This window comes from Labrus bergylta, chromosome 14, assembly GCF_963930695.1.
Source record: "Labrus bergylta chromosome 14, fLabBer1.1, whole genome shotgun sequence".
NCBI classification, from domain to species: Eukaryota; Metazoa; Chordata; class Actinopteri; order Labriformes; family Labridae; genus Labrus; species Labrus bergylta.
In genome coordinates, this window is record NC_089208.1 from 6,204,026 (window position 1) to 6,219,735 (window position 15,710).

At 43.7% G+C, this 15,710-nt stretch overlaps 1 protein-coding gene across 3 annotated transcripts in view; it reads left to right on the forward strand.

The window, feature by feature from the left end:
* Nucleotides 1–15,710, forward strand: part of mink1 (misshapen-like kinase 1) — a 41,015-nt gene that overhangs the window by 19,424 nt on the left and 5,881 nt on the right. The window contains exons 12-31 of one of the 3 annotated variants that reach the window (XM_020651449.3): nucleotides 534–641; nucleotides 1,231–1,317; nucleotides 3,544–3,720; nucleotides 3,821–3,991; nucleotides 4,292–4,558; nucleotides 6,003–6,082; nucleotides 6,194–6,297; nucleotides 6,410–6,501; nucleotides 6,836–6,859; nucleotides 7,975–8,126; nucleotides 8,258–8,375; nucleotides 10,849–10,965; nucleotides 11,215–11,326; nucleotides 11,568–11,717; nucleotides 12,350–12,493; nucleotides 12,900–13,034; nucleotides 13,178–13,278; nucleotides 13,412–13,561; nucleotides 13,666–13,825; nucleotides 15,556–15,695. In XM_020651449.3, coding sequence (XP_020507105.2) covers nucleotides 534–641; nucleotides 1,231–1,317; nucleotides 3,544–3,720; nucleotides 3,821–3,991; nucleotides 4,292–4,558; nucleotides 6,003–6,082; nucleotides 6,194–6,297; nucleotides 6,410–6,501; nucleotides 6,836–6,859; nucleotides 7,975–8,126; nucleotides 8,258–8,375; nucleotides 10,849–10,965; nucleotides 11,215–11,326; nucleotides 11,568–11,717; nucleotides 12,350–12,493; nucleotides 12,900–13,034; nucleotides 13,178–13,278; nucleotides 13,412–13,561; nucleotides 13,666–13,825; nucleotides 15,556–15,695 — 2,589 coding nt within the window. The remainder of the gene's footprint in view (nucleotides 1–533; nucleotides 642–1,230; nucleotides 1,318–3,543; nucleotides 3,721–3,820; nucleotides 3,992–4,291; nucleotides 4,559–6,002; nucleotides 6,083–6,193; nucleotides 6,298–6,409; nucleotides 6,502–6,835; nucleotides 6,860–7,974; nucleotides 8,127–8,257; nucleotides 8,376–10,848; nucleotides 10,966–11,214; nucleotides 11,327–11,567; nucleotides 11,718–12,349; nucleotides 12,494–12,899; nucleotides 13,035–13,177; nucleotides 13,279–13,411; nucleotides 13,562–13,665; nucleotides 13,826–15,555; nucleotides 15,696–15,710) is intronic. The other 2 variants (XM_065963042.1, XM_065963041.1) reach the window with 2 other exon arrangements.

A 15,710-nucleotide genomic window follows, 5' to 3' on the forward strand; every position in this document is an offset into this window, starting at 1 on the left:
ATTAAGTATTGTGCTGTATCGGTGAGCCGCTTCACTGCAGTAAGAGTGAAGTCCTTTAATATACCTGCATCTCCTCCTCCTCTGTCCTCCCTGTCTGTTCTTTTTAAACTGTAAAGACTGAACTCTCTGAAGGAGCTCAAACAAGCTCTGAGTGTTTAGTGTCTTGAAGTGGGAGATTCTCATGGGGACCCAACCTTCTTCTTTGAATGTCCCCTTTTTTAAGAAACATAAAAAGCCTGCCACCTGCGGAAGTGACAGTCGGTTTAAATGTATATCAAAGCAGCTCACTCTGAGATGATTAGGATGCTTTAGGTGTGTGTTAGTGAGGCTGACTCACAGCCTCTATTCTCTGCCCTGCACTTCCGCTACCTTTTATTTCTTCTCCTTTTTTCCCAGCTCTTTGCGCACAAAAGAAAACAAGAGAGGTTTTAGTCATAAGCAGGCTCCCCATTATGAATTCCCCTGTGCAAACATAGCCTCTGTGCTCATTTTTCTCTTCTTTTTTTTTTTTTCCTGTCACCCTTCTCTCCCAGCAACAGAGAAAGGAGCGAGAGATGGTGAGGCAGCAGGAAAAGGGTCCCCACCGGAGACTCGACGATATGAGACGGGAGGAAGATAGGAGGTTGGCTGAGAGGGAGCAGGTAACCAACCAGCAGGAGACGTGGGGTTTGCCGATCAGCCAATCAGTGTGCTGTGTGGGCGTGTCCACTAGCAGCACTGTGCAAGTTGCTCTGGTGGTGAAATTCCACGAGTAGGTTGCCATAGCAGCAAGGGTCTAAATTAGTGTATTTATTCAGAGATGAGTTTTCTGTGGGTGAGCTCTCTGCGTCTCTTTTTTGCAGTTTCCAGTCTACCCTCGGTAACACAAGAGTCTGGCTTCACAACACTATCACCTAGTAGTGCAAAAACACTGATTTAATGTTTGTATGGCACCCTACAATAATTATAAAGTACTGCTGAGTATTTTAATGATTCTAAAACTTCACAATCTTAAAGTTGCACGACAGTGATTTATGTTTTAATTCATATGATTCTCTAACAACTGTGTGCATGTTTTATTTTGAAAATCCAATGTCAGACTGTCTATTCTTGCATCAGTACGTAACATAGTTTGTGTCATTTAGAGGAATTACTGCTGCTCTCTGTCCCTGTCTTCTCCTCCTCTGTCGTATATCTTCTTCTCTCCTTTCTCACATTAATACCTTTCATTCCCACTCTCCTCCCATCCAGGAGTTTATCAGACATAAGTTAGAAGAAGAGCAGCGGCAGTTAGAAATCCTCCAGCAGCAGCTGCTTCAGGAGCAAGCACTGCTCATGGTAACCAACCCTCACTACCTCTTCACATAATTTTTGTCTTTGTCGCGGATGTTTCCACGTCCTGAGGGAAATGTATTGATCGGCGATGAGAAAATTTACTTCTGTCCCTTTTTCAATAGTTTCTGTTGTCGTCAAAATAAACATATATGTAGCGGTTTTTCATTACAGTTGCCCTGGTATACAGGTTCTAGATGTGCGGCGTCTTCATGTAGAAACGCTCTACTTGACGAAGAGTGTGGGTGCATATCCCACAATATGGCATGTCTTGAAAAAGCATGCGCTGACCTACATTTTGGGCCAGTTTGGGCAGATTTCAGTGAGTGTTTCTTGCTGACAATGAACGATCATGAATTTTTAGTTTGAGCTGGCTTCTGTGCTGTGTTAGCTCTTTGTTCTTGTTTTTTTTTTCTTTTTGGAATGGGAGAAAGAGCTCAATCCTCACTGTACTCAATCCCTGTGTATACGCCCTATCTTCTACCTAAAGGCTCCAGATCGTAGTCACATAGAGGCAGTGTTATTGTGGGGTGGTTTTCTGAGTCCAGTGCCATGCTTAAGGAATATTAGAATTTGAGAAGGTGTTAGCAGTTCACTCCCAGACCAGTGCTATGAGGCAGTCATCTTTATTTCCCATTTAGGTCATCCCAAAAGTAATAAGCTGCTTCATCATTATTGGGCCCGATAACGCTGAAGCCTGAAGACAGGAGTTGATTTTCAGCTGACCAACTTTAATTCAAGTCATTAGTGCGCCATCGTGGTCCAAAGGACTCAGGGAGCTTTTGTGAACTGTATGTAAAACCACACATGTTAGCATCTGAAATACACCTTTAACCATCTCCGTTTTGGTCCTTAAATTTAAATCAAACACGACTTCAATCTTTCTACACCTGGTTCACTTTAAAAACCTATTCATAGTGCTTTTTTCACATGTTATGAAGTTGGCATCAGGTAGACTGGGAGCCAAACTGTTGAACTGTTGAAATCAAGTTAAATCTAACCAAAGCAAAGACTGCAAAGGAACGACAGGAAATGTGGAGTCGACCACAAATTCACTGCTGGATATGAATCAGTATCAATCTCTGTTTGACTTTTTCTGATGCAAATTTTGCCATTATGAAAGTTTTAAGGCAGTTAGGCCAACATCAGATGAATATATTAACAGGTGGAAGTCTGAGCTGCCTTCTCTTCAGCTGCACTAAGCTGTCCTCTCAGTTATTCTTCAGGAAGGAAAATCAGCATTCTGTCATCTCCTATGCTGTGTGAAACTTGATGACATCACTAACCTGACCTTTTAATGAAATCAAGGCCGCTTTGGGGGTGTTAAAATAGGAACAGGTTACCTAACATTAAACATACTGTATTCTCTGTAGGAGCAGAGCAGGAAAAGGAACCTGTGAATGCTTTTTAATCAAAGCTTTCTCAAGGTTCTTGTTAGGAACGTTCTGCAATGCTTTCATTGTATCCTCAGTCTGCTTCCCTGTGTCCTCTCCCCAGCACAGGGAAGCACCACAGTGAGGCATAGTCACCTTGTGCCAGACTGTTCTTTTTCTCAGTGTGGAGGGACATCTGAGAAATGTTTGTTTTGGATGTTTGTATCCGCAGTCTCGTGCTCTTAGTCTCCTCTCAGCGTGGGCCATATGTGATATGCCTCATACTGAAGATCTCTGTTCGTGTCTTAGTGCTCTGCTTTGTGGCCCAGGGGGATTAAAGTTGAGAGCGATTGAACAAATGTATGAGAAATTAAACATTTCTTCTTTGATTCTTTGGTCCTAAGATTGTTTAGATATATTGAAGGGAACGTCTGTGATGCTCAGAGAGTCGATTTGGCTGTTGATGAATGGAAATCTAATCCTCGCTGATGAAAGTAATGTCAATTGGAGTGACTCGTGGTTGACAGCCTTCACTCTTTTTTAATTTCTTACGAAAGCAGCAGCTCTAAAAGGCCTGGAGATCTGGGCCTTCAACTCTCGATGAGAAAACAATAAGTCATCATAAGTCAATATTCTAGTGACGTGGGATGGAAATTGACCGCCGCACTAAAAATAGGGGAACACTGTTTGAGATGTTGGTCAGCCGAACATGAATTATCTCTATGGATTCAATCTGTACTGGTCAGACAAATATACACACAGAGTCTCTGCATGAACTTTAAATGAACCTGTCTGATCCTTCTGTTGTGCAGTCTTAAGAAAGCGGCGGCTAACCTGCGCTGTGTGCTTCTCTGCTCAGGAGTATAAGCGCAAACAGCTGGAGGAGCAGCGTCAGTCAGAGCGGCTGCAGAGGCAGCTGCAGCAGGAGCACGCTTACCTTGTGTCTCTGCAGCAGCAGCAGCAAGAGAAGAAGCCCCAGCTCTACCACTTTAACAAAAACCTGGAGCCCAACAACAAACCCACTTGGGCTCGTGAGGTATTTTTGTTGCTTTCATCTCGACTACACGCACACAAGTGTCAATCTTTTGTGCACTGGCTTACAGGGAACAAACTCATTTCACTGTTTCTTAATGCAGGTGGAGGAGCGGAGTAAGCTCAACAGACAGGGCTCACCCAAAATCTGCACCACCGTCTCTGACACCGCCATCCAGTCGCGTTCTGACTCAATCAGCCAATCAGGAGTGGGGCAGTCTTCTCAGACCCCACCCATGCAGAGGCCTGTTGAACCGCAGGGGGGTCAAGGAAAGGTGGGTGTTGGCCAGGTTTTTACAATTCCTTACAAAATAAAAAGCATTACAACTTTTTAGCCCCTTCTGCCACTAATTCTGAAGTTGCTTAATTTTTTCTTGCTCTGTGCTACCTTATTTACATCTTCTTCCCCCTCTTTTCTCTTTTCCTCCCCCCCAACCCCATGTGCAATCATCCATGTAAAAACTTTGGGATAAAAACTCAACCTTGCATTCTTCTTGACTCTGGCCCGCCTCTTCTGGTTCTCCTGCGTGCTCTTTCTTCTTCACGGCTGCTTCTGCTCATCTCTCTCTCTGCAGTTCCAAATGGCTCACTTGGTCCCCTTGAAGCCTTACGCTGCCCCTGTCCCTCGCTCCCAGTCTCTCTGTGACCAGCCCACTAAGACCATGTCCGCATTCCCCACCCAGGACCCCTCACTTGCTCCCACACCCCGCCCCATCCACTCTAGAGAGCTGGTGCGTCAAAACTCAGACCCTACTTCTGAAACTCCGGCACCACAGGCTCACCAAATCAGAGAGGACCGCGGGCCGTGGATCCGCTTGCCGGATGTGGAACTCCCACCCAAGGTAAGAGTGCTTCTCACAGATGTTTAGTGTTAAAGACACTTGCCTGACATCCCTGCAGATCTCTCCATGCTTCAGCCTTTTTGTCTGAATCATTGGAACCTTCAAGGTGAGGTCAAAAATGACTGGGTTGGAGGGTGCCCGATAGCCTAGTGGTTATGTTGTGCTCCCCATTTTGCAGAGGCTATAGTCCTCATCGCAGCGGACGTGGTTTAGAATATGACCTCGGCCCTTTGCTGCATGTCAATCCCCACTCTCTCCTCCCAACATTTCCTGTCTCTCTTTGACTTTCATATCAATAAAAGCACAAAAATAGCCTAAAAAAATTAAAGGTACTTGAGTAATTGATTTTGATTGGTTCAGAGAAGTGACATTAACAAGCACATGTTGTCCCAAAAGTTGAACTATTTTCAGCTCAGAGCGCAGGGACAAGTAACAGCTGACACTCAGGATATTTTTTGTGAAGCTGAGTGCTGAAAACACTAAACTGAATTCATGTAAAGATTTGAGTCAGTAGCTTTTCCCTAAAAAAAATCAAAAATCAGAATCAGAATCGAGGTTTATTGCCAAGTACATTTACACATACAAGGAATTTGACTTGGTGTATTGGTGCTAAACAATTAACAAGGAGATAACGCAGAACTAGCAACAACTTAAATAGTACAGTAAAAGAAGCTATTACAATATATAGAATAGAATTTAAAAATGTAAAATGTAAAAAATAAAGATAAAAAACACAAAAGGTGCAGTGTAGGAGCTGTGTGTGTAAATATAGACTTAAAGAAAAGCAATGCCGCTCAATCCTCACTTATGGGCCTCCATACATGTGTGGTGGTGACTGTGTCTGCAGAGAGCCTGTCCTCTACTCAGATTTTCATGTTTTGGTTGACACGGAAAGTTTTAGGGCGGGGCGTTTGCTGTGTTTCACCCAGCCAATGACAGCTCGCAGGAGAGTTTAAGAGTGGATACAAGTCAGTGACAGAGGCGGACGTAGCAGCAAAGAAAGAGAAACTATAGGCTAATCATAGTGAGGCAAAACGGCAAGCATGTAAAGCTTATTCTGAAAACGAGGGTGAACACTTTGTTGGCTTACACCCACAGACGAGGAGTTTGCCTTCTCTCTGTTGGACAGGCCAAACACCTGTGGTTAGCTTGTGCTAGCGTGCAGTAGCTTGCAGTGCAGGTACAAGCAGTAAACGTACACACGCCCTGCGGTGAGTGTGCTCTTATGGGGGCGATGAGCTCAGAAGGAAGGGCCCAGTTTGAATGTCGCAACAAACGATGCTACTGACGCCGCAAAATGGGCACTGCCAGCACAAAGAATAGTCTTGAGTAGACACAGACCCTAAGGATGAGGTTAACAACAACAACAAAAAGTTCTTCTCGGCCACTGTTTTTTTTTGTGTGCATTATTTGTTTTGTCAGATAATGATGTTTCCACCCTCAGATTCCTCAGAGGACGGCATCCATCGCTACAGCTCTCAACACCAACCTGTCCTCTGGCATACGGCATCCAGTCAGAGCCAGGTACTGAAGGAAGCCAACATCACCTGATGGGATATTTCCTTTAAATAAATGCCTCCTGAATAATGTAAGGTTAACGCAACAACACGAGATAATTTGATATTCCCCTGGCAGCAATCCAGATCTGAGCCGTAATGATCGCTGGGAGAGAGGAGACAGCATGAGCATCATATCCAACCTGCCCCAGACTGGCTCTCTAGAGAGGCATCGCATCCTCAGTGAGTCCCCTGCCTCCCCCCCCCCCCCCCAAGTGCTATTTCTCTGCAGACCGTCTCTGCTGTAAGTCTCATTTCATCATCCTAACTACACTCTACATTGTAATCCTTTCAGGCACCTCCAAAATGGACTCACCCATCCTCTCCCACGATAGTCGTCATAAGCCGGGGGAGTCTCGCACCTCCTCTCGCCCAGGGCGCCCTGCTGTAAGTTCGTCTTCAAACAGACGTTACACTGTCTGACTCTTCAGTAACCCCCTACTGTGGCAACCCGTTTTATTATTACTGAAGATTTGCATGCAGCACATAATGTCTCTTTGATATTAGAAGTTATAAAAAAGCCTAACATGCTGTACTCATGCTTGTTTTGATCTAATATCTCTCTGTTCTGCTCTGTTACTTGACCTATAGTCCTCTATCTAAAGGGTTTCCCTTCACACTAACATTTGTCTCTCAAGACTCTGATGCTGTCTCCTTCCCTTCACGTTTCTCCTGTTCTTAAATCCCCTCCCTTCCTGTTGGCGTTACTTTGTATAAGCAGAGTTACAAGAGAGCTATAGGGGAGGTTAGTATCTCTGTGTGTCTTTGAATGCTCAGTGTCCATGCATGACTTTATTTTTCTGCATTCATTGGTGGAGTTGCATGCTCTACACCAGGGCTATTCAATTACAAATTCAAAAGGGCCAGATTTTAAAACCAGGAATTTGAAGAGGGCCGGACTTTTCGCATCATCTGCCACTTCATCCAAAAAGGCCAGCATGCATACTCTCACTGCTCTAATTCTGTGAGTGACACGCTGTGGGGAAGCTGCTGTGTCTCTCTGTTGGGCTGTGCAGGTCCGCATCAGGGTTACGTCTCCGCTCATAAGCTGGAGACAAACTGTACTTTAACATCCCTCTCCTGTGATCCCTCAAGAAAGTTAGTCCGGATAAGTCAGGTGTTTTTCATCGTGATGCATCCGAGTGTTATATTATTTAATTACTGCAACGCACTCGTTGCAACGTTAGTTTTGCATTTGGAGTTGTTAGTAAAACAAATAAATACTTTGCAGCCCAGGCACATTTAAACCGGCGGTTTTTCACTGTATATTTTTCTTTATATAAATCATTTGGAAAGGCATGGTCTGAATGTTTTGAATACCACAAAACATTCAAACGAACGTCCGTTCTGATCAGTACGGCAAACTCCCGACACAGATGAGAATGAAGTAAGATGCCTCACTTGCACGCTAGTTACATGCCGGTATGCTGTTGATTTTTTTTTTTTTTTTTCATTAATTGGATTCATGCTGACTGGGTTGGGGCCACTCTGAGATTACATGCAGGCCGCATTTGGCCCCCGGGCCGCCAATTGAATAGCCCTGCTCTACACTGTCCTGATTCATCTGCTAAATTGTGTTTAGTCTTTGTATGAAATACCACTCTTGATTTGAAAGTGCATGTGATATGTTTAATAGTTTCACAGACCTTGTAATCGATCATGACTTCAATTCTTTCTAAGATATCATGAATTCTGAGAGTATTGAGAGTTTAAAGTCTCGTCTCTTAACCTCCAATGACTCCTCACCTTCAGTCCTTTTCCACAGTTCTGTGTTTTGCTCATTTCTTTCAAGCCTGAGGTTTTGTTTGAAACATTGTTTGAAGTCAAATCCCGTAGTAACCGTGAAATGTGTGCACACAGGACCACGGCCTCTTTGCCAAGGAGCGTACCGAGGAGCAGCCGAGACCCCCGGTCAAGGCCAACGACTACTCCTCGTCCTCCGAGAGCAGCGAGAGCAGCGAGGAAAGCGAGAGCGGGGAGGGTGTTGAAGAGGAAGAGAGCCCGACTGATCGGTAACAACAACAAAGCCCCTACAAACACACAAAGACAGGAATTCAAAGTTTTCATTTATCCTCAACAAGTTTTCAGTGCTCCCTATAAAAACGTTTGTTTCTGTCTTCCTAAACTTGTGTTCCTCTTTCAGTCAAAGGGACGCAGACACAGATTCAGTAAACACCATGGTGGTGCATGAAGACGAAGGCGAGGTGGGTGAGGGGGAGCAGGCTGGAGGCTACGGGGATCAGACCATGCTGGTGCAGAGGGTGAGTCATCTGATACATAACGATGCTTAAAATGCAATGAGACTCGATGGGAAAAAAATCATCACAGTAAATACGCATGAAAAATTCAAACCGACTGATTTTGTTGTCTTATGTTGCTCGTGTTTTTATTTCCACACATAACTGCAAAACTGCAGGAGGCATGACATCATCAGACGACATTTTGCAAGCTGCTTGAAAAGGTTTTAATAGCAGAACAGGAGGATGCCCCAAACACATCAATGATGGCTGTCAGGTTTCAGCGTCACGCCCTCAACACTTGAGATAGTCTCTGTTCATTCAGCACTTTACAGCATTGTTCAACAAGCGCCCAGGAAGGAATGAATCAGAGGATATGCAGACAGACATACAGTGCCAACTCTGCTAACAATAGACATTAATGTTCCATAGCCACAGCTTCACTGTTCAACATCTGCTGTTTGGTAATTTAAAGAGTGTTAGGGAAATAAATCAGCCACTGGCTAGCTCAGGATCTCGTCCCACATTTAACAATTAAAAAGCCCATCGTACAGAATCACTGATCTCCTGTAAATGTGTATGTGTCAATAATAGGGTTGCAAAGGGGTGGAACATTTCCAGTAAATTTCAGGAAACTTTCCATGGAAAGTTAAAGGCTTAATATGTGATTTTTCATACTTAAATGTAGAAATCAAGTATATCCTCTGAAAATAACTCTGTGAGTCATGACTGTCTACAATGGGTGTAACACCCGAGTCCCACTGTCTGTGATGCTTTCAGAGTTTTCAGAGTCCTATCTTCAGTTTGTTTACATCGCCCGGACGGCCGGCTGACTCCTCCCCTCGTGAATAAAAGTTGTTTAATTGAGGGACTAAAGAAAAGAAGAATAACATACTGTACTCACTGCTTAACTGTGTTTCTAGATCACGCTCATTTCAGGTAAATTTACATGCAGTGTGAAGATACCAGCATAATAAAGATCGCTAGCATTAGCATGCTAACACAACAATGCAGCACGAGTTGTTTTGGTTTCATGCTGGTGCTCAAGGGCGACACCTGCTGGATCAAGAAATCACATATAAAGCCTTTAAGCTGTGGAATTTTGGAAATATTCCAAATCATATTAATACCATACATCACATTTTTAAAATATATTACTTAATAATATCATCCAAACTTACTTCACTTTACGCAGTCCCCGGGCTAAAACGTGTGGCTTCAATAGTCTTGTGCTCTGGACTCAAAAGTGTGGTCCAGGGTTCTAGAAGTCATCTGTGCATGTGATGGAGGAATGCACAGCGCATGTAGGGGGCGTGGCCTCAATAGCCCTGCGTTAAGCAGTGTGCTATGTGCGTGTGATTGAGGAATAGCATAGAGTGTACTTGCATGATTGTTTGTTTTAGTCAAGATGATGCTAAAATATATTTTCCCCAACTATATTTAAGTTCCCCGTTAAGGGCCAACCTTCAATTCTATAAATTCCCGGTTTATTCCCGTTAATTCCTTTTAATTCCCGTGGAAAGTTTCGAACTTTGAAAATTCCCAGAATTTTGCAACCCTAGTCAATTATGATGGAACTATATATACGTTATATTGTGTAGCTTGCCTTAGCCACTCGGTGTAAGGCTGGTATAAATCTCTGAGGTTTTTGGAGAGACGTGGATATGATTCAGTGACAGACTTGCAGGTGGCGGATGATGAGTTGGATGTGAGAAGTGTCACCTTCCCCTGAAGTGCAACAGTTTGCTGTGGTTATGCTTTTGTGTGTGTGTGTGTGTGTGTGTGTATTTGAATAAGAAAAAGTGTTGTGTGTTTGAGCCAAGCTGCAGTTACATCACTGGAGATCAAAGATGTGGAAATCATTTGGCTGCCATTATAAATACAAGAGGAAACATGAAGAAGTGCAGACAAAGAGGAGGAATTTAGATGATCTTCACACGTACAGTTAATATGTTAATAACTGTTTTAAAATCAGACATTCAGCTGCATCACATGAGAACAGAAACGGTGCTACATTTTTTTTTGACATCCACTAGATAGTACTGTGAAATTAGTTTGGATCTCCAGGCGGTCATGTTTCATTCTTATGTGCAAACAAAGTTCTCCCCATTTACTACAGAGGGTGAGCAAACCACGGCTCTACTGTAACAGAGACAAAAGAGAGGGTGTCGATAATCTTAATCTTACTGAGACAAACTCATGCAGTTGGCATAAACCGATATTTGTCGTTAACTATTTTCTTAAGTTACTCGTATACCAAAAATGCACGCTTACTGACCCAAGCATGAAATTATTCAGCCAGCCTCTCTTAGAGCAGCAGTCAGGTGAAAAACTGTTAAAGGTGCTGTATGTCTTTTAAGTTGCAGGAAAACAGTCCAACTCAAATAGATCATATTCTGGTAATTGGTGCGGCAGATTAGCTAAATCAGTAATCAGTGTTACATAACGTGTGTGTGTGTGTGTGTGTGTGTGTGTGTGTTTCTCTTTTACCATATAGACCCCAGAGAAGCGGAGTCATAATGGGTACACTAACTTGCCAGATGTGGTTCAGCCCTCCCACTCCCCCACGGATTCAGCCTCCCACTCCTCCCCCGGGAAGGACTCTGTTTATGATGTGAGTTCAACGATGCTAAATATATCAGGCCTAAATTCCTGGTTTATTTTTACGTGTTCCCCGTCTGCCATCATTCCAGCCAGGAGGTCTTTTGAAGTCAGTTTGAATGTCATCACAATCAGTACTCATCCTTTTCTTTGAATTAACATTTCTCAGTTTTCTCTAAAAAAAAAAAAGTACAGTTATGTAAAGTCTTACTGGACTTCCATGTTGATGTGGAAACACCACACACCCTCTCTTCTCCTGCAGTATCAGTCCAGAGGTTTGGTTAAAGCATCTGGAAAGTCCTCCTTCACAACCTTTGTGGATCTTGGCATGTACCAGTCACCAGGAAGTACAGGGGATACCATCTCTGTCACTGGTGAGTCCGCGGCTTCAGGTGTTCATGAACATGAAAACAAGAATAATAAACATTAACATTTGCCGTAATAATCTGTACGATAAATACACATCTGGAAATGAAATGTAGCCGAGTGTTTGTATTAAAAAAAATAGTTGAAACTCTATTAAATCACCACATAGCTCCCGAACCTTGCACCTTTCTGCTCTGGTGTTTTTTCCTTCCCTCAATTAAGCCAATCACAACACTGCTCCGTGTTTAGGCTCGAGGTTTGAGCAGCTGAAGATGGAGGTGAGGAAAGGATCCATGGTGAATGTAAATCCAACCAACACACGCCCCCCCAACGACACACCTGAGATCCGCAAGTACAAGAAGAGGTTCAACTCTGAGATCCTGTGTGCTGCGCTCTGGGGTGAGAACGGAGCTAAGAAAAAGAAAAAATGAAACACAGACACGATCAGATACCACAGAACTAATCTATTACTCTGTGCTGTGCAGAGAAACCAGTTGCATAATTATTGTTATGTCTTTTTTTACCCCTTCTTATGTCCTTCACCATCCTGACAAAGAAGCTCTTCTGTCAGCTCCAGCAGGGCTCTGCTCTTTAAAAACAGAAATGTGACATGAAGATTTGATTTCAGTCCAGTGGTCATCCTTTAATTATCAAAGCGTGACATTAACAACTCTTCGCTGGAGAACACTGTGTCCCTGCTTTCCATAGAAGACGTCTTTCTTTTTTTCAAATCAATTCAAACTCTTTCGAAAAGTAATGAGTATTTTTATGTTCCTCCACGGCTCTATTCTAGTTGACAGTTACCCATTAAAGCGTCTTTCTTTTTTTTTATATCTCCTCGTTACCAAAAAGTTTCAGGTTATTATGGGGAAATACTCATCAAATATGAAAGCATTAGACATTTCTGTGACAAGTTACAACAAAAGTAAACGGCAAAGAAAGCACATGTAGGTGTGGAAAGGCAATTATTTCACTCGTTATCTGTTCAATAAAACACTGTGTGTGTGTGTGCTTGTGTGTGTCTGTTCAAGGTGTGAACCTCCTGGTGGGCACAGAGAACGGTTTGAAGCTGCTGGACCGCAGTGGTCAGGGCAAGGTTTACCCCCTCATCAACTCTCGCAGGTTCCAACAGATGGACGTCCTGGAGGGCCTCAACCTGCTCATCACAATATCAGGTCATTACTGCTGCTCGTCGCCAGGCTGCTCCCTCCACACTCGCTTAAAGCTGTCAGAGCTGTAGGGGTTTTTTTTTTTTTTTTTTTGGCTTTGGACCATTGTCTTTAATGGGATGCCAAACACGAGATGCCAAACTTGTCCTCATGCCTTCAGAGTGTCATGGATTTTGACTTTGCTCTTCAAAGGGACAGGATGTTTTTAATTTCTATGTAATGAAGAGTCTGACCAAAGCTAATCCGTCGATGAGCGCTGATGAACGTTTTATTTATAAAGATAAAGATAAACTTAAAGATAAACTTTATTATCCCCGTGGGGGAAATTTGTGATGCTTATAAGAGCATTCAGATCATGACTAAATGAATAAATGCCTGTTATAATCGATGTCCCCCCCTTGTGCTCATGAAGGCAAGAAAAACAAAGTGCGTGTCTACTACCTCGCCTGGCTGAGGAACAAGATCCTCCACAATGACCCCGAGGTGGAGAAGAAGCAAGGCTGGACCACTGTGGGGGAGATGGAGGGCTGTGTGCACTACAAAGTGGGTGAGTGACAAGACGATGGCAGTTTAATCTCTGCTGTCTTTTTTTTTCAACTCCTGACCAGTCCTCATGAATGCATCTGGCAGAGTGAATAATTCATAACAAGTGTCTGATGTCGCGCGGCCTTGTGGTGGTTTTCTATCCAGTGAAATACGAGAGGATAAAGTTCCTGGTGATTGCTTTGAAGAATGCAGTGGAGGTGTACGCTTGGGCGCCCAAACCTTATCACAAATTCATGGCCTTCAAGGTTAGTCTGCCTTTTTTTTTTTTTTTTCCCCTTTGAGCTGGATTAGTTATGCCAGATCAATCAACCAGAAGAGCATTCAAGTTGATTAACTCACACACTTTCTACTCCCCCTCCCCCGCTCCTTTGTAAACAGTCTTTTGCTGACCTGCCTCACCGGCCGGTCCTGGTGGACCTGACAGTGGAGGAGGGTCAGAGGTTGAAAGTCATTTATGGTTCTTGTGCTGGCTTTCATGCCATCGACGTGGACTCTGGAAACAACTATGACATCTACATACCTGTTCATGTGAGTTATGCAGACATTGGTGTTTATTTTTGTTGTTTTTTTTAAAGGGAAAGACGTTAAACCTCCAGGAGTTGATCCCTTTTTTTCATTTCGCCCTCAAACAGATCCAGAGCCATGTGATGCCTCACGCGATAGTCTTCCTGCCCAGCTCAGACGGCATGGAGATGCTGCTCTGCTACGAGGACGAAGGCGTCTACGTCAACACCTACGGACGAATCATCAAGGACGTGGTGCTGCAGTGGGGCGAGATGCCCACATCTGTTGGTATGAGTCAACCCTGAAAACGCACAGTGACACAGAAAAAGAGAGCCTCGTCTGTCGCCAGCTGTGATCTCAGACCGTGAAACAGCAGAAATGTGGCCTCTGAGTCTGAAAAAGTGAAGCGAGATGCAGACGTGTCTAAAAGCTCCTTTCAGGGTGACGGCCAGCAGGGGGTTACTATACTGGCTGCACAGATAAGTCACAGAAAATTACATCTCAGGAAAATATCCACGGAGATAACACATCCTCTAATAAGGTGTTGTTCTCAGTTTCTATTTTGAAGTCCTCATCCAGAACAGTTTTCTGAATCACTGTCCCGAGGGATCAGTTCAACGTCTGTACCGGACGATGTCAGCCTGGTTGCCACGCCTTGGCTCATTGGCGAACCATTAGGCACGCAGCAGTGTGAGCAGTATGAATCCTTTTGTATCGCATCGTTAAGAGTATTGGCGAGTGTGGCGAGTGTGGCGAGTTGGTATACAGCACCTAACGGCTGAATCAGAGGAAATGATATTTTAGGGCAGAAGAACTCAAACTCTTGCTTTGTTTTCATGCTCTCATGTTGAAAGTGTGAGCAGTTATTGAACACTCACAACAAATTGAATACATCCAATCGGCAAATCAGACAAAGAATTATAAAGAAGTGATGAACAAAGGCTGGAATCTGCCATCGGCTTTCCTGCTGTTATAACATCGCTATCTGCACTGATTTTTTTACAATCTGTGCATCTCATGCTCCCGTTAAGAGACAATAGATTGTAGGCAGGTTTTATTTGATGATTTGGCTTCCTTTTGATTGACCAGTTGCAGTTAGCAGACAGTTGTGTTTGTTTGTTTATTTGTTTGTTTGTTTTTGGATAGTAAACCACTTTTTTTGCAAGCTAAAACTAGCATCCTAGTGTGTGGTACAGATGCACCTTGCTTACCAAGCCAACGCTACCATTAGCTGATATGTTAGCTACCAACTTCAGTCACCCCACCGAAAAACTGGATGGAGACAACAAGTAGAGGACGCCCCGTTCCCACCAGGACGCCCCCTCAGTACATGAATGGGCTCCAGTGTGCTACTTTCACTGCAGGGTTTCAATCTCTGGGCTTAATTAATGAAACGTTACAATTCCAAGCTTTTCCAAATGGGCACAATGTCTGCAGAAAATCTATAACGCCAGAGGAAAACATCACCAAGAAAACATTACTGAGAAAACATCTACAAGAAAACATTACTGAGAAAGACGGAAGTTTCTAGCAGATAACTCTGGACATGTCCTGGTCCTGACCTGGTCCTGACCTGGTCCTGACCTGGTCCTGATCTGGTCCTGACCTGGTCCTGACCTGGTTAGCTTTGTTTGTTAGCATAGTAAGTAACCATGATGCTCAAGCCAGGTTAAAAACAGAGCCAGCTTCTTTCTTTAATCTCAACAGACTCACTTTCTTCAACGACCTTGCTTGTAGTACACCGCTCAGCTTTTTCTCATCTTAAAAGTCTTTTTTTTTTTTTTTTTGTGTGTACGTGTGTTTTATCAGTTTCATTCATACTGATTGCTGACGCTGTCACTCAGTTGGTGCTTCCTGCCTCTCATTGGCAGGAACCCCATGGTGACATCACGATACCAAACTCAAGGCATCAAAACAATTGTCCAATAACCAAAGAGTGATGTCACTGTGCCTACATCCATGATGTCTACACTGTCATCATCAGCCAGCCTATCACTAATGTTACATTTGCTTTTCAGCTCATATCTGCTCTAACCAGATCATGGGATGGGGGGAAAAGGCCATTGAGATCCGCTCCGTAGAGACCGGCCACCTGGATGGTGTCTTCATGCACAAAAGAGCCCAAAGGCTGAAGTTTCTTTGTGAGAGAAATGACAAGGTAAGAGAGCTGCAG